This window comes from Halichoeres trimaculatus, unplaced genomic scaffold (assembly GCF_033239565.1).
Source record: "Halichoeres trimaculatus isolate MK-OKI-2021-1 unplaced genomic scaffold, fHalTri1.1 fHalTri1_scaffold_1, whole genome shotgun sequence".
NCBI lineage: Eukaryota > Metazoa > Chordata > Actinopteri > Labriformes > Labridae > Halichoeres > Halichoeres trimaculatus.
The window spans coordinates 9,552,438-9,578,215 of record NW_027437179.1 but is presented as its reverse complement, the minus strand read 5'-3'; the positions used below and the strand labels follow the sequence as shown (position 1 = coordinate 9,578,215).

General features: G+C 39.7%; 1 protein-coding gene across 2 annotated transcripts; it reads right to left on the bottom strand.

The window, feature by feature from the left end:
• Positions 1 to 9,859: 9,859 nt before the first annotated feature.
• On the bottom strand, positions 9,860 to 25,629 carry LOC141791051 (cell division control protein 42 homolog). Of its 2 annotated transcripts, none has more exons than XM_074671255.1 (6): positions 25,524 to 25,628; positions 18,620 to 18,760; positions 18,313 to 18,385; positions 18,081 to 18,190; positions 17,607 to 17,804; positions 9,860 to 11,670 (listed from the first exon to the last, which is right to left on the bottom strand). In XM_074671255.1, the coding sequence occupies exons 2-6, from the start codon at positions 18,722 to 18,724 to the stop codon at positions 11,581 to 11,583; spliced, it is 576 nt and encodes a 191-aa protein (XP_074527356.1). In that variant the 5' UTR covers positions 18,725 to 18,760; positions 25,524 to 25,628; the 3' UTR covers positions 9,860 to 11,580. The 2 variants fall into 2 exon arrangements, with proteins under 2 accessions (XP_074527356.1, XP_074527365.1); XM_074671264.1 differs by lacking the exon at positions 9,860 to 11,670 and adding an exon at positions 11,691 to 14,844 and having other exon boundaries at positions 25,524 to 25,629.
• Positions 25,630 to 25,778: the final 149 nt, after the last annotated feature.

The following is a 25,778-nucleotide window of genomic DNA, read 5'->3' as shown; positions in this document are numbered from 1 at the left end:
CATCTAAATGTAGTTTAAAAAAATCTGCCTTTGCACGGAAATGCCGAAAGACTGAAAAACGCTGTAGTGAGCATTCCAGGCCCGTAGGTGGCGCTTTAACTGTCTTGTCCAGGAGCCGCTTTTGGGAGATCTCCACCGAAGTTAACTTGAGCCGATCATCTGATGTATTGGTGAATACTATGTGCAAAAGTGGAGCAACAGATGCATTTCAGAAAAATCCCACTCTGGAGGCCGTTTTCAAAAGTTTTGTTTAACTTTGCTGAAATGCCGTTTCCGTGTAAAAACGAGGCTGAAACGCAACAAAACTTATGTGTTTCACCCTAAAACCGTTGTTGTGTAAACGGCCCCTAAGAATCTAAAACAATGCTGTAGTGTTAAAACCTGCTGTTTCTCCAGTGTCCACTTGAGACTGGCTCCAGAAGTACAGGAAGTCACATACACACCAAGCCAAAAAAAAAATTTAAAAAAATAGCCGCAATAGCCGATCTGCTTCAAAAGTCTGTTTCAGAAACAGACAGGTAACGTCGGGGAGACTGTGTCCATTAATTGTACAGTATATGATCTTAACAGTAACTTTCCCATTATCCAGTCTGTTATAGTGTCAATGTGGAAATTTAGGAGAAAATCAGGAGAAAATCAGGAGAAAATCAGGAGTTCGGTGGATGAGGGTTAAAAAAAACAAGAAACCACTAACTTCAAGCAAAGCTTAATGATCATATTTATTTTCATCTAGCAGCATCAAAGCACCAAAAAACTGCTCCTGTGACAAATTAACCCACCACACATCAGAAATGTCTTTTCAAATCAAAACTTAAAACCATGATTCATTTTAACCTGATGTCACCCTTGTCTGTCTGTTGATTTTATTTAACTCTATTGTGACTGTCTCTTTTTAACTGTCTTAAATAACCGTATAGTGACCTTTAGTGTCAAGAAAAGCGTTTTTAAACAAAATGTTTTATTATTATTATTTTTTATTATTATAATTATTATTATACATGTAATTATTATTATTATTATTAATATTATTATAATGTTTAACCCCTGATGACGGTTGTAGGTCATAATGCAGCTGGGACGACCTTTGAATTCCACTAACGCCTATTGATTCATATTCCACATATACCAAGGATTGAATCAAATGCACTGTGTCACAATATATTGGTCAGGGGGGTGAACTTATTATATCTTTATATGTGATATAACATATCATTTAGTGTTAGATTCATTCAAATTTACGATCCAATTTAGCATCTGTAAGATTTCAAAAACATTTGTTTTATATAACTGTGAATTAATTGAGGTAGTGAGGGGTTAACAGCTGTTTGGGGACTCAGCTCTGTTTTGATTATCAAATTCTTTGAATTTGTCTCTGCAACATTGAGGGAATGATTACAATTGAACTGATTTTCTGTCAAACTAAATGTGTTTTCTAAACCCACTAAGATGTCTCTCTGATAAATATCCCTTAAAGGTAAAGATGTGACCTGGTATGGATTGTTTGATTAAATCCTGAATTTGCAGTCATCGTGTAAATATAACCTTAAGTCCGTCTGTTTTCTCTAGGTCAAAGGTTTCTGACTCCGTTCCTTTTTCCTCTTCAGAGAGAGTTGTGACTGTGAAGGGTTAACAGAGCAGGTTGGCTGGATAATAATGCCCCTCGCTCATACAACCCAGGAGAAGGCTGGCTTTAGCCCAGGGCCCGGCCCTCCCAGGCCTCTCTCAAACTCCCAGATCTCTTCAGAATACTTCTCATATTAAAAGAAAACAAGTTACACAAATGAGACAGATGGTTCTTGTTTGTGATGACAGTTGCAATTCTTTCTCCTCAAGCCCTCCTCCCCTCTTCTTCGCTCTCGTCTCTGGTGTCTCTTCTGCTTTTGCCTTGAAACTGCCACGTTGTGCAACACGAGCAGAGCGGGCAAGAGAGTCAGGCTGGTGGGCATCAAGACATGGACAAGGACGCGTCTCTGCACTGCTTCTTTTTATCTTATCTTTTATACTGCTATCCATCTTTTATAGTGCACCTGTAGTTAATCTGTGAGATCCTTTTTCTCTGTCCTTTTACTCATTGGTTTGGTGTCATTCTTAATGGATGAGCATCACAAAAACGTGGTTTCCACACAAACATAATGAGAATCACACAAACATTCAGTTCCATAAAACATTAACCTCTAATCTCTAAACTTCTTTGCTGCAATATTAAAGACAAAAAACTGACTAAGATGATTTATGAGGTGTTGAGGTGATGAGTTTCAAATGTTTTCATAATTAAATAACCATCAATTATTCATGTATGACTAAACTGTAGCTAAACATGTTTTTAGAACCAGCCAATCCCCATTTACGTGATTACGACACGTCAAACCAACATAAATGAAGACAAATTGAACTTTTTAATTTGGGGCTGTGAGGAGTTTCTAAGTGATCTTGAACAAAACTTACTTCTAGATGTATGCCTTAATATAATCCACGCATTGAAATAAGATTTTTAGTGCCATTAAAGTTTATTTATAAATACTACTTCTTAGGTTCCTGATCACATTGAGCAGGACTCTGGAGTCTCTTCTGTCGGACAGAAAAAAGAATACAAGAGCAGAGGAAAGCTACACAGGAGAGTGAAGATACAGCAGAGCCCTGGGATGCTGGTAGTGTTACATATAGCAGGCTATAAAGTACCGTATAAACTTAAAACTAGGGCTGTCACTTTAACACATCAATTAAATCAATTAATTACAGTGCAAGTTAATTCTAAAAAAATCAACACAATCAACCTAAGAAGAGTGAACTCTCTTCTTTTATGTGTCTCTTCCTGTTTTTGATCCAAAAAAAACAGACAAAACATACAATTTTTGATCCTTTTCATTTCAGACGCTCCATCCTTTGATTCTCTCCATGATCTCTGTCGGCTTTTCTTGCAATTGCTCCGCTCTTTCTCTCTGAACTACCGCGACACATCCTCAGTTTAAACGTGAGCTGCCTGAACTTTTCTGACATCTTCTCGCTTGTATCCATGCTGATCTCTCATCCAAATAGCACACTGCTCTCACCCACAGTAGTTTACGAGTATTGCAGATGCTACAATATGCATATACTAAGTGCATTTTAGTAAAGTAGATCTATGTGCATTTATTCTTAAGAAATTATTATTGGTAAAGTGTTTGATCAAAAATTTTAAAAAAAAAAACCTTAAATCAACCAAATGATTTCACAAGAACAAAAACTGCGGGAAAAACGAAAGGATATAACCTCAAATATTTTTTATTTTTTATTTTTATTTTTTTAAGCCAAATCAACTAAAGAAGAAGCTAAAACCATTTCACTATCGACCGATTAGTGTACCCAGAGCCCAAATACGACACAAAGGCAATGTTAAACCAAAGAGTTCAACCAGTTAGGGGACAGTCTGCAGGTGCACACTTGTTTTTAATAACGTGGAGTACCTCAGGGCAGCATCTGGGGACCCCTGTAGTTTCAGTTAAACAGACATTTAAACTTCTGGTACATTTTTCTTTTCTCCAGGTTTAAAGGAAAAAGAGGAGGTCCCGGACAGGACAGATGAAAAGTTACAGGTCTGTAACTTAAAAAGGCCACCGTGATTATGTCCTTTGTGTTCATTAAAGGAAATGTGACAGGACAAAGAAGCATGCAGTGTGAAAACTTTGATTCACATTGACGCAACAATACAAGTGCTGATGTCATGTACACAGAACTGATGACTTATGACCGGATAATGAGACTTGAGACGTGACGGTAGATTAGTGACGGACAAACAAAGCTTAGTTTTTCTGAGACATGAACTGTGAAACATGATACAGCTCTACAGACCTAGTCTCTCTCTACACACACACACACACTGTGTGGATGAGACTGTTGATGAGGGCTTCAACTCTCAAAGCTATATCTGGTATGAAGGATAACTGTGAGCCCACCTCTCCACACACACTCTCCATCAGTGGTTATAACTCTGTGTCTGTCATCAGGGAGATTATAGCTGAACTGTAAGCAACTTTCCCTTTACACCTGGACACTAAACACACACACAGACACACACACACACACACACACACACACACACACACACACACACACACACACACACACACACACATTTATACATCCACAAATCTAAAGGTGTGTGTGTATGCGGGTGAAAGGGGTTGGAGCGTGTGTGAAATGTATCCATTAGCTAACAGCAATCTGCCGTGTCAAAATAATCCTTGCAGTGACCAGAGAAGGTGTCATTTATGGTCCCCTGCCCGTCAGACATGTACTCATCTCACACAAAACACACAATGACCTCAGGTTCTAAGAGAACACACACACACACACACACACACACACACACACACACGCACACACACACACACACACACACACACACACACATGGTTGCTGTTTTAATTTGTTAAAAAAAAGACATCCCAAAAACACTTTGATCTGCTCTTAAATCCTTTTTTTTAACAAGAGCTGTCAAACTGTTTTTTAAATTACTATTAATTTCACAATAACAACCATTTTATGACAGTGTACTTTATGATTTTGAGAATCCATTTAAAGCACATCGGCTGATTGTTCCTTTGACGACACTACCTAGGCCAACACAGTTTAGCGTGATAATGTGATAATGCTCATTCCAACCCACAGTCAGCAGTTATTCTGCAGTGGTCTGTTCAAACTTGAGAGTCTATCAATAAAATGAAGAGTGAGGTTACGTTAGCTCTGATTGGTGGATGACTGGCAGGACATAGCTAACCAGGATTCACTATCGTTACAGGTTATGGACACATCTCAGTGTACCAGGCTATGGGTAGCCTGGTGCTAAACTACAGTACAAATTAAGTTTAAAAAGTGTGCTTGTTGGCTTATTGGCACATTTCAAAAAATAATGCTACAAAACTACAAATACATACATTTCTTCATCACGTTACATCTTTGGAAAAGATGTCTTGAACAAAGACAAGTAGTGTTAAAAAGATTTGCTCTCCATATAGTTGCTTCAAAAACGAATGCACACCTCAGTAAGGGTCACGCTTTTGCGATAGTGGTTGATAGAGGGGATGGGTATCGAATTAGGTACTTTTATAGGTACCGACCAAACTCTGTCAGTAATACTGGGTATCAATTCACGCAAAATCAAAAGGTAGCATCTTCAGGTACCTAAATGCATCCTTGTGACTGTGAGGGAGTGGAAGAGTAAGCAATTTTCCATGCTGGACATGAACACAGCATTGCAAGTTTGTATACTGAGAAATAAATGTGTTAAATTGAAAAACTTTAAGATTTTATTATCAAACAAATTAATATTTATCACAACATAAACACACAAAAGTACTGAAAGTTGGTACTGTTGAGTACCGATACTGATTACCAGGTACCGGGCATCGGCACTGTATCGTTTCAAATGTGCAAGGTACCCACCCCTAGTTGATAGTGCTCATGGGAAACAAATTGCGGAGTAAACTGGGACTGGATGATCGGGGCGTTCCCCAAAGCTGAAAACCACCAGATGGGGGGGGTCGGCAGCTATTCTTAAGCCGCGTTTCCACCAAGCAGACCAGTTTGAATCGTCTCAGTACGGCGTGCATTTTGACTTTTCCCGGGACAGATCCCCAAATAACTGAGACGAGCCGTCCTACTTTTTGGGACCCTTCCGTATGGGTGCCAGACTGAACCGATCTGCTCTTGGAAGGTGGAGCTACAACACTGCAGACCGTTGATCGGTCAAAATAATCGTCACATACCCTGCAACAGCAGCTGTATTTCTCCTGGTGACACACAGTCTTCTCTGAAACAAAGCTTGACTGCACTTTATATCAAAGAGCTGCATGCCAATCACAGAGAGGATGAAATGCTGCATGTCTTCCATCTATGCTCTTTGTTTACTGTGTCGCGTTTTCATTCTTTGTTGGATTTATTAGCAGGGTAAACTGTGTCGCACTACTACGGCGTCACGCTATTGTTTAACAGCTGAGACTTTCGGCATCCGGCTTACACGCTGCCCACTACGAGAGGGCACAGTTTGCTGTGGAACACAAACAGTATAAGGCTTAACTGTATCAAACTGTGCCAATCCATACTGAACCGAACTGGACTGCTTGGTGGAAACGCAGCTTTACAGTCTGCCTGGCCAGCTCTTTGCCCCGCCTCCCCTCTACCTTTGGTTCTGTGAGCAGAAGAAACTAAGAGACACTGAGCTAAATGGTAGTAAGCCAGTTTTTATATTTATTCAAAGAAAAAGTTACCTGAGAAAACTGTTAAACTTTAAGTTTGATTACTGAAGAAAAATTTAGTGAGCTGAAAAAAGTGCTAATTTTTTGTTCGTTTTGTTTTGGAAGGAAAACCAGATGAAGTGGAGGGGCTTTCTTTTTTGTTTGTGGCTTGAAAGAAAAACTGAAAAACTGACAAACTAAACACTTTGTTTATTTTTGCTTTTAATAAACAGATCATTGAACTGAAGTGTGTCAGATTATTTATTTGTGTTGCTTGCTGGGGTATGGTTTATTTATTATTCTCTACCTTCATGAGCTGGTTGAAATTATTCAGTTTTTTGGTATGGCTACATGATTTTTTTTTTTTTTTAATTTTTAACTGGTGCATCCTTTGTGTTGGTTTAGAAGGGTGACCCATAAAAAAACAATTTGTCATGACTTCATCCTGACTGGCACCCCAAATATAATAAAACAAAACAGAATAAAAAGTCATATCCTGAAACCAGCATAATCTGTAGCAAAGAGACATCCACCAACATGATTTACTCTCTGGCTGTGGTAAAATAAAGACAAATACCTTGTCATTTCTTTCACAGCAGATCCTCCTCATACCTGCCAGAGAGCATTCAGATCAGGTAGAATGGGCCAAACCTTTGCCTCTACGCCACAGCCAACATTTACATGAAACCATATTGTGTTATGTGCGTTGGCAAGAGCCGTGGACCCTGGAACAGAAGAGCCTGTCAGAGGTCCAGTACCTGCTCTGCTAAGCAGGTTGTGTCCTGGCAGTAGGCAGCGATGCAGATTTTATTTTCCTGCACAAAGACAGCAGGTCTGCTCCAGTTCTAGATGTGTCTGAGACGGCTTAACACTGATTTACGCTGGAGCTCAGATAAACTGTTTAATCAGACATGTGTTCTCCATTACAAGCCAGTATCTCTGCAGATCATCATAGAGTGTCTGCACCACACGCACAAAGAACTCTCTGCCAGCGTTGTGTTTCTGTTTCAGGTTTCTCACCTGTGTCTCAGATGTGCTGGCTGTGACACCTCTGCCTGCCTGCTCACCCAACCCAGGAGAGATGGTCAGCCCTTACTTGATGCTGATTGGATGACCTGGGACAAAAAAACATTTAGACTAATTTGTCAAACATGATGAAGACCAATGGAGGCCAGGTGGTGTCCCTCTGTTTATGTGTGTGTACGTGATGGGCTGAAGAGTGTGTGTGTGTGTGTGTGTGTGTGTGTGTGTGTGTGTGTGTGTGTGTGTGTGTGTGTGTGTGTGTGTGTGTGTGTGTGTGTGTGCACGGGTACACCAATATTTCAGCAAAAGGAATGCCCTTCGTTCAGCCTGTGTGATAATTAATGGCTGTCAGCATCTCTTTAGCAGAAGAAGGCGCTGACAGACAGCACTCCTGAAACGCAGGGAATGTGTGAACGCCTCACAGGGCTGGATGAGGGCCGGGCTGGGATGGTAGGCAGCGGTGAGGGGAAGAGTTTAACGAGGCCTCAAACTGTCTGTGGCAGATGATCCAGGTCACCAAACCTGGGTTATCACCCACATTCGCTGTCATTTGAAGAATTCCTGAACATCTGTGTGAGCTCAGCGAAAGTGATACTGATCTCTCAACGCCAACATTTCAGCGTGAGATGGACACTGTGGGAGTGTGTGAAAGTAACAGTAATGAGTGGGACAACACACTCACAAAACATATAGAAGATGTGTTTTCTATCAAATTCTTAAAGGAGCTGTGAGGAGTTTCTAAGTGATCCTGAAAAAGGCTCCCTGCTAGATATATGCCCGATCGTAATCCACACTTTAAAATGAGACTATCAGCGCCAATATAGGTTGTTTCCAAATGATATCTTGTAGCTTCTTCGTAGCTCCCCCGATTGGGTCGAGCAAGCCCGGATTGATTTACGGTACGTCTAGGTCTCCATGACAACATCACGCCCGCTGATAAAGTTAAGAAGAAATATCTATATTTTTCTCTGCTGAAAACGATTTCTGTGATTAATTTTGTAGTGATGGTGGACACTGGAGCCAAACTGTGAGACAGAAAAAGGACAGAAGAGCAGGAGAAAGATAAACAGGAGAGTGATACAGCCCGAGCTAAAAGCTAACACAGGGGCTAAACTGCTTATGATAATGTTCATTCCAACCCACAGGGTTCACTAACATTACCGACACGTCTCACAGCACTGGGCTGTCAGTAGCACTACATATGAAGGGCTACTAAACTACTGTACAAACTGACAGTTTGCTTGTTGACATGTTAGCCTACAGATACATCATAGCACCAGGCTGCTAGTAGCGCTACATTTAGCCGGCTACTGATAGACAGTACAAACTCACAGTATTTGCTAGTTGCCAAGTTTGAAATAACAACACTATGTAACTGTACTGATAAATACCTTACCTTGTTGCGTTGTATCTGGTAGACAGTTGTCTTAAAGAAAATTTGTTCCAAAACAAAAACATGCCAGGTTAAAAATCACATCTTCACAACAGTGTGTGTAAGACTCCAGGCCAGAAAGTGGTGAGGCAGTCCAATTACAACAGATCCTCCTCCTAATGCCATTAAATACATGGAGATCATTGTAATGGTTTTAAACAAGTGGAAGGACAATATGTCTTTAAAGGCAGGGTCTGCAGGAATTTTTGTTACCTGTTAGTAATCACAAATTCAAACTGGGCTCCTCCTCCTTGGCTCAGTGCCAGCAGAAGCTCACCCATAGCCTCCGAATTAAGCTACGTGAACACACTCACTAGCCCAGCAACCACCTGTAGCATGGTGTTTCTACGTGGGAGAAACTCGAGAGCCGTGCACTTGACTTGGCATGTTAGCACAAGCTAACCACCGAGTCCTTCGGTACATACCTGGTTAGCATAAAGCCAATTTGCATCGCTCTTCGTCCCTCGCTGCTCTCCAGTTGCCCGAAAGTGAGTGAAAGTTGAGCCAAGCTTCACCCCCATTTAGAAAAAAGCTTTATCTGATTGGCGCTTCATTTCACTTTGGTTGTGTTAATCTTGCTCCACAACATCCACTTAAGTAGCCACTCAGAATATCACAATTATCAAAATGCAAACTCACTTGCGCACATTTTTAACCTTTTCATGTTAGTTCTGTTTCAAAAGTCCTACTTTCGCAAATATGTGTTGTATTTTATAAATCGAACTATGACACATCATACGAGCAGGATTGCTTTCATTAGTTGAGTCATTCCTCTTCATCTTCTTCATGAGTGATTTCATTTTCTTTTACCTCAGACCTTGGACTTGGCACTACTTCTTCAATATTTGGTATAAAAGCCTTTTGTCATCCACAACACAAGGGGGCTGTAGTGATGTGGTGGACAGCACCCCTTGCTGGATGGACATGCAATAACAAGCTCATGCAGCTGTATGGGATAAAAAAATCCTGTGAAATAACATGGTCTTAAATTGCTCATTACACACAGCCCACCACTTTCACACATTGTGGGGTCACTTACTCAGTCAAAAGTACAAACTTTGTGCATCGAGCACTTTGATGTATGTCTATCACAGCATCAAAATACCACTGTTACCATATATGATGAGGCTCTTCCCTTGTCATAATAATAAAATAAACCACAAAAAAAGAAAGGTGAGAGAAAACTGGTAAAGGCAATTAAGGTATAAGTTTAATATTTTTGAAAAGAATGCATATACAAAGAACAAAGACTTTAGACAAAGCATTTGGTTTTGCACCAAAACAACAACAGGTTATAATAATTATACTGACTTGAGCTGGACATCAACCCAACTCTGATCCACCAGTTAAAGGAAAACAAAAACAAACCAATCAAATAACCTTAAGAAACAGTTTTCTGCCTTTGGGGGTTATATTTTATTTTATTATTTTATATAATTAAACCAATCAGAGGTTTTCTTGGTATGAACTGGCAGGTGAGAGTTCAGTGAGTTCCGACCCCTAAAATGCAAAAGGAGTGAAAGTAACCTTTTTTATATATATATTTATATATATAAAATAAAAAAAACACAAACAGAAATAATGAAGAAAAAAAAGATTTTGGTAAAAACACCTGGAGCCTACATCAACATTGTGTTCCAGCTTACATTATAATTACATCTGTCAAACATATTTAGAAACAGAGACCAAGGCGTAGCTACACCCAGCACCGTACAGTTTGAGCGGGTACAGCAGACCAGACAGCCCTTCACTGCACATCCACAGCCTCGATCAAACACTACAGGAAGGCACCAAATTCTGACCTGGCACAGAATTCTGGTGGTAATTCGTGTTCACGGATCAGTTCTCTAAGTATGGATCTCCAGATTTGGCTGCCAGTGCACGCCAAGGAACATTAGTTTTGCACAGATGTTTCTGCTGTACTCGCTCGAAGAGTAAGGTGCTGGAAATGTTCAGACAGTTTCCTGCTTCACCCTTCCTTGGTCCCTGGCAACGAAGAAAGAACACACCGCTTGTTCTGCTAACACTGTTTAGTTCCCTGCGTCTAAAAGGCCAATTTCTGTGGTCGACTAGCAGACCCGTAACTACTGGATGCCTTGAGCTCTTCAAGCAATAAGCACACTCCAAATGGACTGTGAGCCTGCTGTGTGAAGGTCCACGCCAAGTATTCTAGGTGGCGTTATTTACTACTTCTCCCAATGTTAGAGCAGAGTGGAGTTTTAGCCCCGAAGCATAGCTGGATCTGGTCAGACCTCCACAGTTTCCAAAGTGGTTAAGAGTGTGACTATCTGGAACATGGGATAAACATTTCATACTTGTGTTCCAGGAGAAAGGGATTGTTGGCAAACAACGACAAACAACACTACACTGTTAGCCTTTCTTCTGGTAGTGCTGAGAAAAAATGGTTCGGATCAAACGACCAGCAGCACAAGCAGCCACCAACCAGGCAGCTCAGAGATGTTGTGGCAGGGCTTACGGCCATGAAATCTTTAAGTTTAGCTGAGGACAACCAAATTTAATTAGGCCACAACACTGACTAAACCAAAATCAATCTATCAAAAGCTCGACAGAATGAGTTTTACTTGTACGTAAGCTTGGTATCAAGATCTCTGAGGATCTGGATAACTGAGGGATTTACCACCCAGCCTGGAGTCCACAGCGGCCAGGGTCTGTTGTTCTTCGGTCCCAAACTCAGACTCGAGGGTGAAGCTTCTTATTATTGCAGATAATTATCTAAAACTTGGTCGGTTGTTTTCTCTCTTGTCTTCCGTGTGGAGGACAAAGCTGTCAACCAGCCTTAGAGCAAAGGAAAGGGGTGTGGGGATGTATCTGTATGTATGTGTGTGTGCTGGGTATGTACTTAAGATGTATGTGTCGTGTGGTGTGTGTGTGCATTGAAAAGGTAGAAACTTCTCATAGCAGCACACATTTGCGTTTCTTCTTGGGCTCAGGGGGCTCCAATGCAGCCAATATCGCCTCATCAAACACATTCTTTAGGCCTTTCTGTAAACACAAGCACACAGACACAGGCTCAATGAGGGGGACACAAATAATACAAACAGTGCAAATAAAAGAGGCTGAGGAGAAATTAAAACAGCATAAACAGAGGTCAAAAAGGGAGAAACATAAGCATCACTTAGTGAGGTACTATAGGACAGTGCTGAAAGTGAAAGTGCTGTTGGGAATGGGAATTTATCAGGACCAGATCAAAAAAAAAAAAAAACCTTTAAAAGTAGAATTGATGTTAGGATTAATTGAGCCAGATTGAGTGTAAACAACACAAATACGTGCAGGTTTGGTGCAGGGTGCAGCTCAACTGTGCAAATTGTAACCAGAGTCATGTAAGAAATCAAAGTGTGGGAAAACACAAAACATAAAGGGAACTTTAGCGCTTTCATTCCACTGACTGTAACATCCAGCAACAACAGGAAGAGACACATTTTACGTTAAGAACCATAACAAACTTCATCTACTCTCAGCCTTAGTGATAAATGTTTCTTCTTGTTTGTTTTCGCTCCGGCGCAGAGCAGCTTAAACCATGAGCTTGGTCATGTGAAGTAATCAGAGCTGCTCTGACACAGAGCCGCACTGTGCCGTAAACCAGTAAGCCCCTCAGCGATTCTGAGCTCTGTTCATTAGCCCCGTAAATTCTTCTCTGACAAAACACTAGGAAAAGAAGGGAGCCAGAGAGAAAAAGTTCATTTATCCTTTATTCGTTAATTTTACAGGTAATTTCACACAAGTATAGCTTTTCATTATCTGGACTTTAACACAACATGAAATGAACCACTGACACCAACACTAGTGTCATAAATAGAGTGCTGTCAGAAATCCTGGTTTTAACTGTACGAAAAGTTAAAGAAAGATGTTTGAAAATAAGCACTGATCTGTCCCAAAATAGGAAAAACTCAAACTTGTAGTTTTGTTATTAACAGGGACAAACACTCCCTACACATGGCACCAGTACTTAAAACCCTCGGTAAAAACATTGTGAGGCTCTGGTTTCTGTTAAACAAAGCATCAACAGTAGTAGTAGAAAAAATAGGCATTAGAAATTGAAGCTCTGTTTAGTTCTGAAATGAATCTCAGCAAAGTGAGGCTGGTCCGAACTCTCTCCACAGGGACAACTGAAGGACTGGAAGAAAAGACTTAATGACTGAACGATTTAACACTACATCCTCAACTGAATTACAAACTACACCCTCTGAGATACCACATGACCTGTCGCCAGGGGCAACATTGATAAGCGATGAGCAACAGTAATGTTGTGTAAAAATGATGATTTGAACTAGACTGGTGTAATTTACTCTAGCATGGGCTTGTCTTGACTGTCACGATGAAAGTGCTTTTCTTTTTAACTCATTGGCTGCCAGTGGCATTCATAGATGTCAGTGAATAAAACATGGACCTAGTCTCCGTGACGTCACCTGTCTGTTCCTGAAACTGTGAAATGAATCCAATCCGCAGTTGGAGCCACATTAAATATCACGCCAGTTTTGAGCTTCCTTTGTAACAGCTACACGACGCTTGTCAGACTTTGAGTGGAAAGTCAGGCAATCCTAATTTTATCTATTCCACGAGTTAGAAAAAAATGCACCCCTCGTACAGTTTGTGCCGATAGTGAAATCAGCGTTCTAGACCCAAGACATTTTTCGAACCAGGCTGTAAATGTGCTTTTTGGTGCTGTAAAAGTCCCTTTTTTTGAATTGGTGTGTACATGACTCCTGGTCTTTCTGCAGCCAGCCTCAAGCAGATCCTGAACAGCAACTTTTAGCACATCTGCATAGGCTTCATTTTTCTAAACCGAATATTGCCCCTTAGTTTGATTACAATCATTGACTGTGTCCATAGACATCAGTTATGTTTTCAACAGGGGGGAGGCGGGGTCTAGCAGAGCTTGTCTATCAACATCAGGCCTGTAAAGTGCTGTAGGTGGCAGCAGAGATCTCTTTGGATGAGAGATCAGCTAGACATGTGAAGAAGATGTAATATGACACAGACATGGTGAGACATTGCAAGTGGGAATTGTACAGGCAGCTCACAGTATTGCGATCGTGAGAAAAGATGACAGGGATCGTTGAGAGGATCAAAGGATGGAGTGCCAGAGATGAGCGCAATCTAAAAAAGTGCTTTCTCTGTTTTTATATTTATCAAAAACAGGAAGAGAGACATGAAAGAAGAAAGTCTACTCTTCTTTTGATAGTTTTGGTGTTTGTATAGAGTGGAAAACAGTATTCTGTGGGTCTGGAAAGATCCATTTTTTAAAAACTGGTTGGCAGCCAATGAGTTAAGGAATTGTGTGCTTTTGGACTGCAGGAACTATGGTCTCAATTTGGTTCTAGGTTGTCTTAACTACTTCTTGAAACAGCCCTGCCTGGGGGTGGTACTTTCCATATCATTGGAACTTTGGGGGTGGGGCCTGCAAGTTGAAGGTTTCTGATTGGTTGAGAACCTGCAGTGTCTTTATTTCACCTACTGTGATCACACACAGCTGTGATGAAATAATGAGTGAATTATCCAGGTCGGATTATTTTACTACTTCTGTGACGGTGTAACATCATAATTTGTTGTGAGATCTTCAGCAGGAGGGAACACACCTCTCACATTGCACTTTGTTTTTTTTTTCCAACTAATTTTACCTCCTTACTTTTGATCATGTCATTTTGAATGATGTCTTATATTATCTGTGACAGTGGTGTTATCACAAGTTTATCAAGTATTGAAAAATTTCCTCATAAAGACATCCCTACAGCAGTGTTGTGAAAAAGTAGATTAATGCACTGAGCAAACCAAGAATCAGTCAGAATTTATAGGAAATCAGAAAAGGCATCAAGTCAAGTCAGAAAAGCTTCAAACCAGTAAATAAGGCCAAGAATGACAGGTTAGTTGCATTGATTTGTTAATACAGAGCAGTCGTTTGTATTAGGAGTGAGGTTAGTAGACATGAGATTAGGTTTGGTATGGATCAAAAGAGCAGCACATGTTAAGAGAGGGGGTTAGGGAGGAAGAGAAAGAAGGAGGAAGAAGAGAAACTGAGAGATGAAATGTCAATCCGATGGGGTGAGTTGTGGTGCAATGGCACACAGTTCAAAATAAACAGCATTTCCTCTTTCTCTGTGTCTCAGGCGGCTCTAGGGCGGCTAGGATAGCTTCATCAAATACATTCTTCAGCCCTCGCTATGACGACAGGAGAGGAAGAGAACAACAGCACAATTAGCAGAGCAAACACAGAAAGAGACCGACCGGAGAGGAGGATAAGAGGAACATGGCAGCGTCTCAAACATGCATCCATTTAAAACACAGAAAGGATGAGAGAGGTGCAGTGAGGCGATAATGTTTGGTGATGTGAAAGAGCAGAGATGGACTGAGGGAAGAGGTGAAGTCTTAAAACAGACAGCTGAAAGCTCAGTGTGGGGAAATTGCTGAGATCCCTGACAGGAAACAGGAAATGACATCAGCAGCAATGCAACATTTGTGCCATGAAGGGAGGAGGGGAGGAAGGAAGGAGCAGAGCGGGGAGGTGGGGGCTGCACCTCAGCGTGATCAACACTATTGTTCTCTGGCTGAGAGAGGCAGAGCTCATCTGTTCCCCCTCTTCCCCCTCGGACTCGAAAAGTTATCTGACTGGGATTAAAATAAGCGTTACGATAAAGTGTTAAAACAGAAGCTCAAGATTTTCTGTTTGTTTCGTTTCAGATCTCCTTTGGCCACATTAAATACCAAAACAGACACATTTTAAGTGAATAATTATGTTTTTTCTCTCTCTCCTACACTACTTTCCACATGTTAGGAGTTTCATGGATAGTGCTGACACATGCAGGAACTCCACAGACATGTGTACTACTCTGTACACCAGCTACTCTGCCGGGATGTGACCTTAGAGTCCTTTCTGTATTTGTTTTTATGGCTGTGTAACACTTGATGTGGCTTTCTTCCCTGAGACGGAGTGATTTATGCTCAGTAAGTGCGCTCTCTGCTCCATTCTGTCCCTTCTGCCTGCCACCAACATACAAACACACATGATCACAGATTAACAGTGCTCGAGTGTACGGGTAAAAAAAAAAAAAAAAGCAACAACTGAAAGAAATGTTTCAAACTACAGGTTCAGTCTGTGTGGGGCTTAAGCTTTCTTTAGGTTTGTTGAACTGTTCCTGTACACATCTGCACCAAACCAAAAATGTTGTACTCAAACGGTCTGGTCCACATTTATGTACCTTTATGACTTTTGTCCACTCTGACATCGACCCTGCTCAATGTAAGCAGGGTATGCTTTGTTAAGCAGGTTATAAAACTCAGCTTGTGAGCTGTAGCAGTGACCAAAACCAAACAGACGTGCAGAACACAAATCAATTGTTCATGCATGCACAGTCCAGGGGGAATTGGCATGTTCCTCTTTCCTCCTTATTCTGAGTTCTTGCCATTAAAGTGATACTCCTGGATTGAACAAGTTGGGTCCTATCACAAGGTTTAGGGCAGAAATTACCCCTACAGCAGTGTTTTTGTGCAGCAGAAGCCCAGAGCGCACGCACCAAACACCCCCTCCCTGCTTGTCAGCCGGTTTCCTCTGCACTCAGACGGGGCCATATTTTACTTGACCAAAAACACAAATAAACGGACTCCCACCGAAAAAATCTGATATTGGTCTGCATTCGCGCTTTATTTAGAGAATTTTTAGCGCGTTACTTTGACACAAAAACACCGCTAAATAAGGCTCTAGTTCTCATCGTGTCGTAAAACGGCGCTACCTCCGCTGCAGAGCCACAGCTGGCTACGAGGCGCTCGCAGCTTAGTGTATCAGCCCGCGCGCGCGCGGTGTGCTAGATATAAACAAACGCAGGTAGTCTGCCAGGACGAAAAGACACGATGAGAACTAGAGCCTTATTTAGCGGTGTTTTTGTGTGAAAGAAACGCGCTGAAAATTCTCTAAATAAAGCGTGAATGCAGACCGATATCAGAGTTTTTTGGTGGGAGTCCGTTTATTTGTGTTTTTGGTCAAGTAAAATATGGCCCCGTCTGAGAGCAGAGGAAACCAGCAGAGGGGCAGGGAGGGGGTGTTTGGTGCGAGCGCTCTGGGCTTCTGCTGCACAAAAACACTGCTGTAGGGGTAATTTCTGCCCTAAACCTTGTGATAGGACCCAACTTGTTCCATCCCGGAGTATCACTTTAAAGGGATAGTTCAGTTTTTTTGAAGTGGGGTTGTATGAGCTCTATGTGACCACTAAGGACATTAGATACAGTAGAAAGTTGTCTCCTCTCCCTCAGTTAGACACAAACTGTAATCGATGGTGACGAGGAAATAGACGCTAACAGGGACAGACCGTACAAAATTCAAAGGCTATTTTCTCTGCCTGCAAGAACTGATATCAAAAAGTAACACCACAGTTTAAGAGTACGCTACATGAAACATTTTTTAAGTGCATTAAGTCTTCAGAAACATTTACATTTATCTGGACCTAACTAACTGGTCGTGTATCCTTCCACGCAGCGCTAGTGCGCTCCGTCCCCCCTCCTCCTTTCAGCTGTAGGGAATGTAAACAAGCTATGCTACGGGCGCCGGTTGTATCCTCGTGTAAGTTCAATCAAGTAATAATATGTAATTCTTTTGTTTGTACTCTAAGGATTGTGAGACAGCGTAGGAAATTCAAAATGAGTGACTATGACAGCGACGATGAAGTTCCATTCACTTTGGAACCAAAAGGATACCTGTATGAACCGGAGCACACAGAGCTGCTACAGATGGAGACTGAAAGGAATACAGAGGAAACAGCCACAGTTTGTGTCTTACTGAGGAGAGGAGACAACTTTCTTCTGTATCTAATGTCCTTAGTGGTCACACAGAACTCAAACAACCCCACTTCAAAAGAACTGAACTATCCCTTTAAGGTAAATAATGTGTGTAAAAAATGTGTAGGTGTGTGTGTGATGTGTGTATGTCATACCTGTGTGAGGGCTGAGCACTCCACATATTTCACAGCCTTGAGGTCTCTTGCCAGCTTCTCAGCTGTCTCCGGAGTGATGGGCTTTTGCTTATTCTTGGCCAGCTTCTCTATAGTGGATGGGTCGTCCCGCAAGTCGATCTGAGTCCCGACTAAAAGGAAGGGGGTCTTTGGACAGTGGTGGGTGATCTCGGGCACCCACTGCATACATGGACACAGAGAAAAGGAAAAATTAATATAGTGCATCAGAAGTACAAATCCATCTTAAAAGGGAAGGGAACAGTTTAACATAGATAAGAGAGGACTCAGAAATTTGAAACAAAAGGAGAAAAAGAGCCTTCTGTTTTTAATAGATTGTGTTTGTTAGGTATAGATATCAATGCAGGAATATCTAAACATCCTCATCCAAGATATTTAAAAGATCTTGTGATTCCCAGGATAAAAGAACAGAGAAAAATCAGGAATGTCCAAACTTGCCTTTTCTTTGACGTTTTCAAATGAGGAGGGGGACACGACAGAGAAACAGACAAGGAAGACATCTGTCTGGGGATAACTCAGAGGTCGTAACCTGTCGTAGTCTTCCTGACCTGTAGAGACAACACGTAAAACTTAAACTCACAACCTGGTCATCGAGTAACTATCACCTACTGACTAAAAAAATGCTGTGTACAATGTTCCCAAATGGACAGGTAGGAATGAAAAGACGTACCTGCTGTGTCAAACAAGCCCAGGGTGTAAGGCTCCCCTCCGATCATTACAGTTACAGCATAGTTATCAAACACCTGGAAAAATAAAGCACAAAGTACTTCAGATATTATCTATTTGCAGAATAAGGAAAGATATAATTTAATTTGACAATATTCTATAATGAAGACACATAAAATAAAACAGCAGAGCATGAAATTCAGAGTTTTAATTCATAGGCTACATGGCCTTTAATAAGGCTGACATCACTTTAAAACAAGGTTTAAAAATGGCGCTGCACCAAACCTGTCACATTCCAAACACACACTTACCGTGGGGACATATTCAGATGGAAACTTGTTTGTGGTGTAAGAAATGAGCAGGCATGTTTTACCCACAGCACCGTCCCCAACTACAACACACTTGATGGTCTGCATAGCTGCTTTTTACAGTCCGTACTCCTCATTCAAGATCTGAAACAGGAAACAGAGAACACAGCTCATTACTGAAAGGCATTTCTGCAGGGCTCAACAGTCAATTTAACACAAACAATAAGTAAAGGTATGCACAACTGCGTCACACGCGGACATACCACTTCTTCTACAAATAGAACTTGGAAAGAAAAAGAGTTTTTTTCATTCTCATGATTAAGTTTAACAGTTTGTTAAAAAAATTCACATCATAACCAAAAACTCTGATCTCATTTAAAAAAAGTAGGAGACTCATGTATAACATGATGTTTTCAAAGGAGGTAGCCTTGAGTCAATGGTTTGTTTTATTTTTTAAGATGTCCAAATAAAGGTTTTTAAACTCCAGAGTTGGGTGGAATCACAGGACACAGCGGTATGAGAGAAAAACAAAACAATGGACCACAGAGATTCACTCTCTGTGTCCATACTATCACACAGCACAAGGCGTTTAAGTAAATAACAATGAGAACAGAAAGGAAAATACCAGAACAGGTTGACTCATTTCAATGTAATTTCTCAGAGAGACAATTCAGTGACTGATAAAGGTTTGATTACTATTCAAATAATGAAGGCTTGGCAATCAGTGAGCTCACTCTTTTAGAGCTGGGGTGTTTTTTCTTTTTTTAAGCTCAAGAAACCAATAGAAAGGAAAAAAAGAAAACTTAATCATTAAAACTCAGTTACGGAAGCGTATTGCATTCACTTGAAGAAAAAAAAAAAACAACTTAGGTTTTTCAGAGTAATTTATTCTTCGGTTTGTTTTTTGTGGTAATCAATTTTGTTTTTCTGATTAATAATTTTCATTGGTTTGTTTTTTTATTATAATTATTTCTGTTTTTATGAGTAATCTTTTGTGGTAATTAATTTTGTTTTTCTGATTAATGTTTTTTTATTGGTTTATTTTTTATCATAATCACTTCTGTTTTTATGAGTATTTTTTTTTTTCTGTTTACAGATAACTTTATTCGGAGTAATTTTTTCCTGAAGTACGAGCTACTGAGAAATCCTGTGAGAACCTCCAACCTGCAGACGACTCCCGTGGATGTGTGGTGGCCCCTGTGTCCAGCACGGATCAGAGATCCTGTTCGGCACATATGTGCCTTATCCTTTACTTTCTACTGGTCTGTACCGGGTCAATAAAGGTAAGGTATTAGCCACACACAGGGTATGATACCCTTATTATGTTTTCGACTTTATCCTTATATTTTATATAAGCCTATTGTTCAATGTAATACTTAAGGAATAGACTAAGATGTGGCATCAAAAAAATGCATTGCTTCTACATTGGAAAGCCGGTAGAAAGTTAAGGATAAGGCATGTATGTGCCGAACAGGATCTCTGGCCCGTGCGGGACACAGGAGCCACCACACATCCACGGGAGTCATCTGCAGGTTGGAGGATCTCACCGGATTTCGAAGTACCACGATACTTCAGGAAAAAAAAATACTCCAAAAAACAGGAAAAAAGTAATCAAAGAACAGAAAAAAAAATACTCATAAAAACAGAAATTATTATAACAAAAAACAAACCAATAAAAAAATATTAATCAGAAAAACTAAATTAATCACCACAAAAAACAAACCCATGAATAAATTACTCTGAAAAACCTGAGTTGTTTTTTTCCCTTCAAGTGAATGCAATATGCTACCATACATAGTAATGCAAAGTACCCTGAATGAGGCGGCAGGAGACATGAGTTCAGCCTGATTTCAAAGTAATGGTGTTGCAGAAAGGACAGCAAACATAGCATTAGTGTCCGGATTTAAAGTAGAGTTATTTTAGGCAACTAGGATATAAACTTCTAGGAAAACAAAATGGAAACAAATTCTGTAGTGGTGGCAAAAAATTTCTGAAAAAAAGGGAGTAAGCAAGTGAGCAGATGGCTTTTTAAGCTGGGTCAACTGTCTGACTGGAAGGCTTTTCACACTGAAGAAACATCCATCCTCAGAGGAATGGTTTCTTTAAAAAATTGATAGAGGTGGGTTGATCCTCACAGCTGATGGTGCTTCTGAGCTGCTCTAAAGAATAGTTTCCAATCACAGACTGTCAATTACAGTAGCCTGAGTAGCAGTCTGGGATTTTAATCTCTCCAGAAGGAAACCACTTGGACCACTGACAACTCAATTACACCAAACCGGTCTTTGAAACTGGAGTCTGGACAAAGAGCCAAGCATAAAACAGACTTTCCAGAAATGCAAAAAGAAGAAATGACTTAATGATTATGTTTATCTTTTGTCAGCAAATTTATCAAAAACTATGTTATCATTTCAGTTTCTCAAAGTGAAGCTTGATGTTATTTCTGTTCTGAATTACAGATGAGATAAATGCTATTTTCTCTGCTGTAAACACAGACTCACTACCTTTAATGACAATAAGATGCATCATTACTGTGAAAATGATTTACAGTAGTCCATGTTCTGTAGTGTTTAAAATGTAAAGCAGAAAGCTCTGACTAATAAAGGAAATAACTAATGTTGACCTTGATCATCTTTCAAAATGTGCTGCATCTGGAGGCATTCAGAGACTTTACAGACAGTATGTGGACCACAGTATTCCCAGTGTTTCTCCTTTATAAGGTACAGTGTGTCAGTGCTAAGCCACTGCAGAGCTCTGCACCATTGGGTGGGGGTGGGGTTGTCATTGAGGGAAGCAGGAGAGGAAAAACTTAATGCAGCAAATGTTACACTGAACATGCTTTAACACAGGAGCAGCTCACAGGAAGATGTGCTGTAAAAACACAGGGAACGCTGCGTTTCTGAATCAGTGTTCATTTGTTAATGAAGCTATTCTTCACTTAAACAGGCTGGATTTATGTTTCTCGAAGTCTTTGTTCACAAACGCAGACGTAGCAGACAGCCTGCACTTTGAGGATGATCCACAACCGTCACATTTTAATTTACATATCGTTAATTCCTCGTGTCCTCCTGCCAGATGACATATGTCTCCATACCCTTTGGATGGAAGTGAGAGCCAACAGGCATTTCTTTATCTCTTTACATTATGGAACCCTTTTTTTTTTTTTTTATTTCTGCTGTAAATAATTTTTGCTACTGAAGGAGTCAGAATCAGAATAATTTATTGATCCCCTAGGGAAAAAATGTTTTTTTTTTGTTTATAGCTACTCTGAATTAAAAAGAAAAAACATTAAATTTAGGAAAAATAAAAAAATATGCTTATCTCTATTGAAAAAAAGGAAATAAAAACCTAAAATATAAAGTGTGAAGTATACATTCTGAAACAGAAGATGCAGTTTTATGGTGGCCTGAAGCAGAAACCATCACTAGGATTATTGTGTAGTGTTCAAGACTCAATGCAAATGAAAATATCTGATCTTACTTTAAAACACTGTGTTCCAGTGTTATAATGCAGCAGAGCTCGAGTCATGGAAATGTCACAATGTTTCTTTGACTTTTTGTTCCAATGAAAACATCATTGGAACAAAAAAAAAAAAAAAAAACTTTGCTGGCTTCCTTCCTCATTTTCTGTTATATGGTCTTACTTTGGCAGCATCAAACTTAATTCTATCACAGGCACTGACGCAACTGTTACAAAGCTCAATACTGAATTTCTATTCCTGCATGCAGTCACCGAGGTTATAATAGTTAACTAAAACGAAACTAAAAACGAAAACTAAAATCTAAAATACATTGCAGTTAACTCAAACTAATAAAAACTAGAAAAGAAAACAAAAAGATAAGTAAACTAAAACTGTATCTTGTGTTCACAAAACTAACTGAAACTAACCAAAATTAAAGACAAAATGTCCTTAGTTATAGTTTTTGACAATATTAATAGCCTTAAGGATTTAAATTAACCCGACACATTTTCCCAACCAATTTTAGACAGTTTTTGACAGTTGTCAGCGCCGTATGGCACCATCATAGCAACGTACTGGGACAAGCTTGTTTACTGCACTGACTGGCTGTGCACTGTGCTGCGACCAAACGTGGTGGAGCAATGAATCGGAGCATCTGTAATAGAATAATTACATGTGAGTCTGACTTTAATTGTATTTAAGTCTGCCTTTCTTGTTACAGAGTCCAAGTTTATAATTATTAAAGCTCCTCTTTTATTTAATTTGGGTTTATATATTATTTTTATGTAATTTATGACCTTTTTTATACAATCTAGAGTTATATTTTCTCAGGGTATATGCTAAAATCCTGAGGTTGATTTCAATACCTTTTTAAAACTTTTTCAAAAACCTTTAAAAAAGTTTTAAGACTTTATCGCAATCTTCAGTTGTTGTTGGCATCCACTTTTTCACAGTTGTAGTTTACATTTTTACAGAAATTATGTAAGCTAAGGAGGAATAAAGCTTGAAAGAACAAATGAAAGTAAAGGCAGGTTTATCGACACTCCCACAACAAGAACAGCAGTTATTTGAGGCCAACTTGCTGCAGAAAATTTTCCAGTTTGGGATCAATAAAGTAACTCTATTCTTTTCTATTCTATTCTATTTTATAACTTTATCGTCCCAATCAGGGGACAGTTGCAAGGAGGAAAATAAATATTCATGGATATTTTTTGGGTCAAAGCTTGAATACCTATGAAACTTAATACCTCATAAAAACCACAATTAAGACTTTTTCATACTTTTTAAGGCCCTTAATTTTCCCAAAATTGATTTATCAATTTTTAATACTTTTTAAGACCCCATGGACACCCTGTTTTTAAATTAAGTTTATATTATTTTCTTGTGTTTAAGGCAGCAGTCAACAGTTCAGTATTAGCATTGACTGAGCAGTGAGCACTATGTTGGACTTGAAAATAAACAGTATGACAAAATATTTACTCTGACCTTTTTGAATCCTGCACCTGGTTAATAAGGTATGAAAAAACTAAAACTAAACTGAAACTAAACTAAAACTAAGCCTTGTTGCAAAAATCAAAACTTAATAAAAACTAGAATGCCTGCTCTAAAACTAATCAAAATTAAACTATAATGAGAAAAACAATGTCAAAACTAACTGAAACTTAACTATAATGACAAATCCAAAACTATTAAAACCTTGGCAGTCACATTGTCAAGACAAATGTGTTTTTCATATTAAGTAGAAATGTGTAAGAAACAAAAGAAAATAAGTTACAGAGTCCTGCGAAGAAAAAGGATTCAAAACAAAAAAATGCATCCAAGACTAGTTGATTAAAAAAAAGCTTCAAATCCACATTAAGTTGTCTGAAAGCTTAAACTATCTGCACGATGGCTTTCATTTAGTTTATCATTCAAGTGTTGCTTCTAGAGAATCAAGTACTGTTTGGCTTTAAGGCAGCAAGTAAGACATTTGTTAAGCAACTCTGTTCACTGTCCAGCAAGATTATTTGCCACTAAAGCAAGTAGAAGTAGAAGAGGAAATACCTGTAACATCCATGGAAAATATGAAACTACAATCTCCCTTTTCAGGCCTGTTGTTAAAGAAAAAATATTCATGCGACAAAAATGTGTGAATCTAAACTTTGCTTCAATGTCTGTTCAGTTTAAAGTTTAACAATGATTCAGAGTTAAATGAACATGGTGACTGTGGTGTGCTGCAGCTGCAATAGTGCTGCCAGACTTAATCCACACATTTGTGTTTGTAGGCCAACAAGCACACAGAGGGCCAGCCAGCTGAAAGAGGAGAAGCAACAACAACTCTGGCCAATGACAAAATATCCATCTATCAGAATAAGATTCAATTTTTAAGTTCACCAAGATAATCAATAAGTTAGGGAAAACAGCACATTTGAGTTATACTACCAACAGGGTATCAATCAGTATGCTTCGCACTGTCCTCAAAGATTTGACACAGCTTCCCTCTAAGCTCACCCCAAACAAAGATTTGTCACAGCGTCCTACCAAGCACATCTCAAACAAAGACCTAGTTTTTCACAGAATGAAAGACCCAGCTTAGACTTATCATCCAAGCCTAAGAGGTTTAAACTTCTTGAAAGAAAATGCAGTCAAAATGATGAGGTGTCCGCTTCTTTTATGTTAAGTGTTCCGTTTTGTTTCCCTAATTCACGAAATTCCTACGCATATGACCACCAGGGGTGTAAACATTGTTATGTTTCTTATACGATATGCCAGTAGTTTTCACATTGCACGAAAGACAATCAAACAGAGATGACACCTACGAGACGACGACCACTGTTAGCTCCGAGTGTTAGCTCTGAAACATTAGCAGCAGCTTCTGTTGTATTTCGGCCACATCCTCGGCCTCAATCTGGCCTAATTTCCTGCCGGTTGGTGGAACTACGTATACTTCATAAAGCCAGTCGTCCACATTTTAATCTTGTCTAGATTTCGAGTTTTATTCTTTACTCTATATAACAACAAAGCATCAGCTTCATTTTACTAGAATACAAACAATTTGGCATTCGTGAACGTAACAGTCTGCCTTTTATTCACTTCCCCTGAAAGCCTCTCGACCGCTCATATACTACGTTTTTTACATGTACATTTTACTACATAATGACCCCGGTTAGGTCAAAGGTGGTTCTTAATAACAGAATAAAAGAATGAAACGGAATATTTATAACTCTCAGTCTTAAGAGGTTTAGTTATCAGCCGCTTCAGTGGTCTGCTAGCTGTGCTAACTGCTAACGTTACCAATAGGCTTGCTAGCTGACTGGCTGAGCTTCTGTAGTAGTCCAACGGGAAGCCAAACATTACAAAAGCAAGAAAAATATATCACGGACCTTAAGAACAAATGACACTGGTTACAATAAAACGTGAAACCAGCCACATTTTTGCTGTATTAGAGAGTAAAATGTGTATTTTCCGTACCGTTTCCACAGTTTGTGTCTCTATGCCGGGCGTTGGCAGCTCCGCGCTAGGGGCTTCCCAGTCAACAGAACAGGGACACGTTCAGTGCGTACCTATGGTGCGTACGCCACTACGCAATTACGTTAATCAATTTCACCACAACCTCACCACTTTTTTTCGAACAAAACCAAGCACTTTTTCTCAAGTAAAATGACTTTGATCTTGAAAGAAAAATAATGAGAGAGGGCATCTTATTGTCTGAAGGATATACCGACT

What these genes read in the sequence shown, in the direction of transcription:
- LOC141791051 (XM_074671264.1), bottom strand. Translation starts at nt 18,724, where the DNA reads ATGCAGACCATCAAGTGTGTTGTAGTTGGGGACGGTGCTGTGGGTAAA. An exon ending in GGGCTTGTTTGACACAGCAG is followed by an intron (nt 18,191 to 18,312) that starts GTACGTCTTTTC and finishes TTGTCTCTACAG; the next exon opens with GTCAGGAAGACTACGACAGG. An exon ending in TTGAAAACGTCAAAGAAAAG is followed by an intron (nt 17,805 to 18,080) that starts GCAAGTTTGGAC and finishes CCATGTATGCAG; the next exon opens with TGGGTGCCCGAGATCACCCA.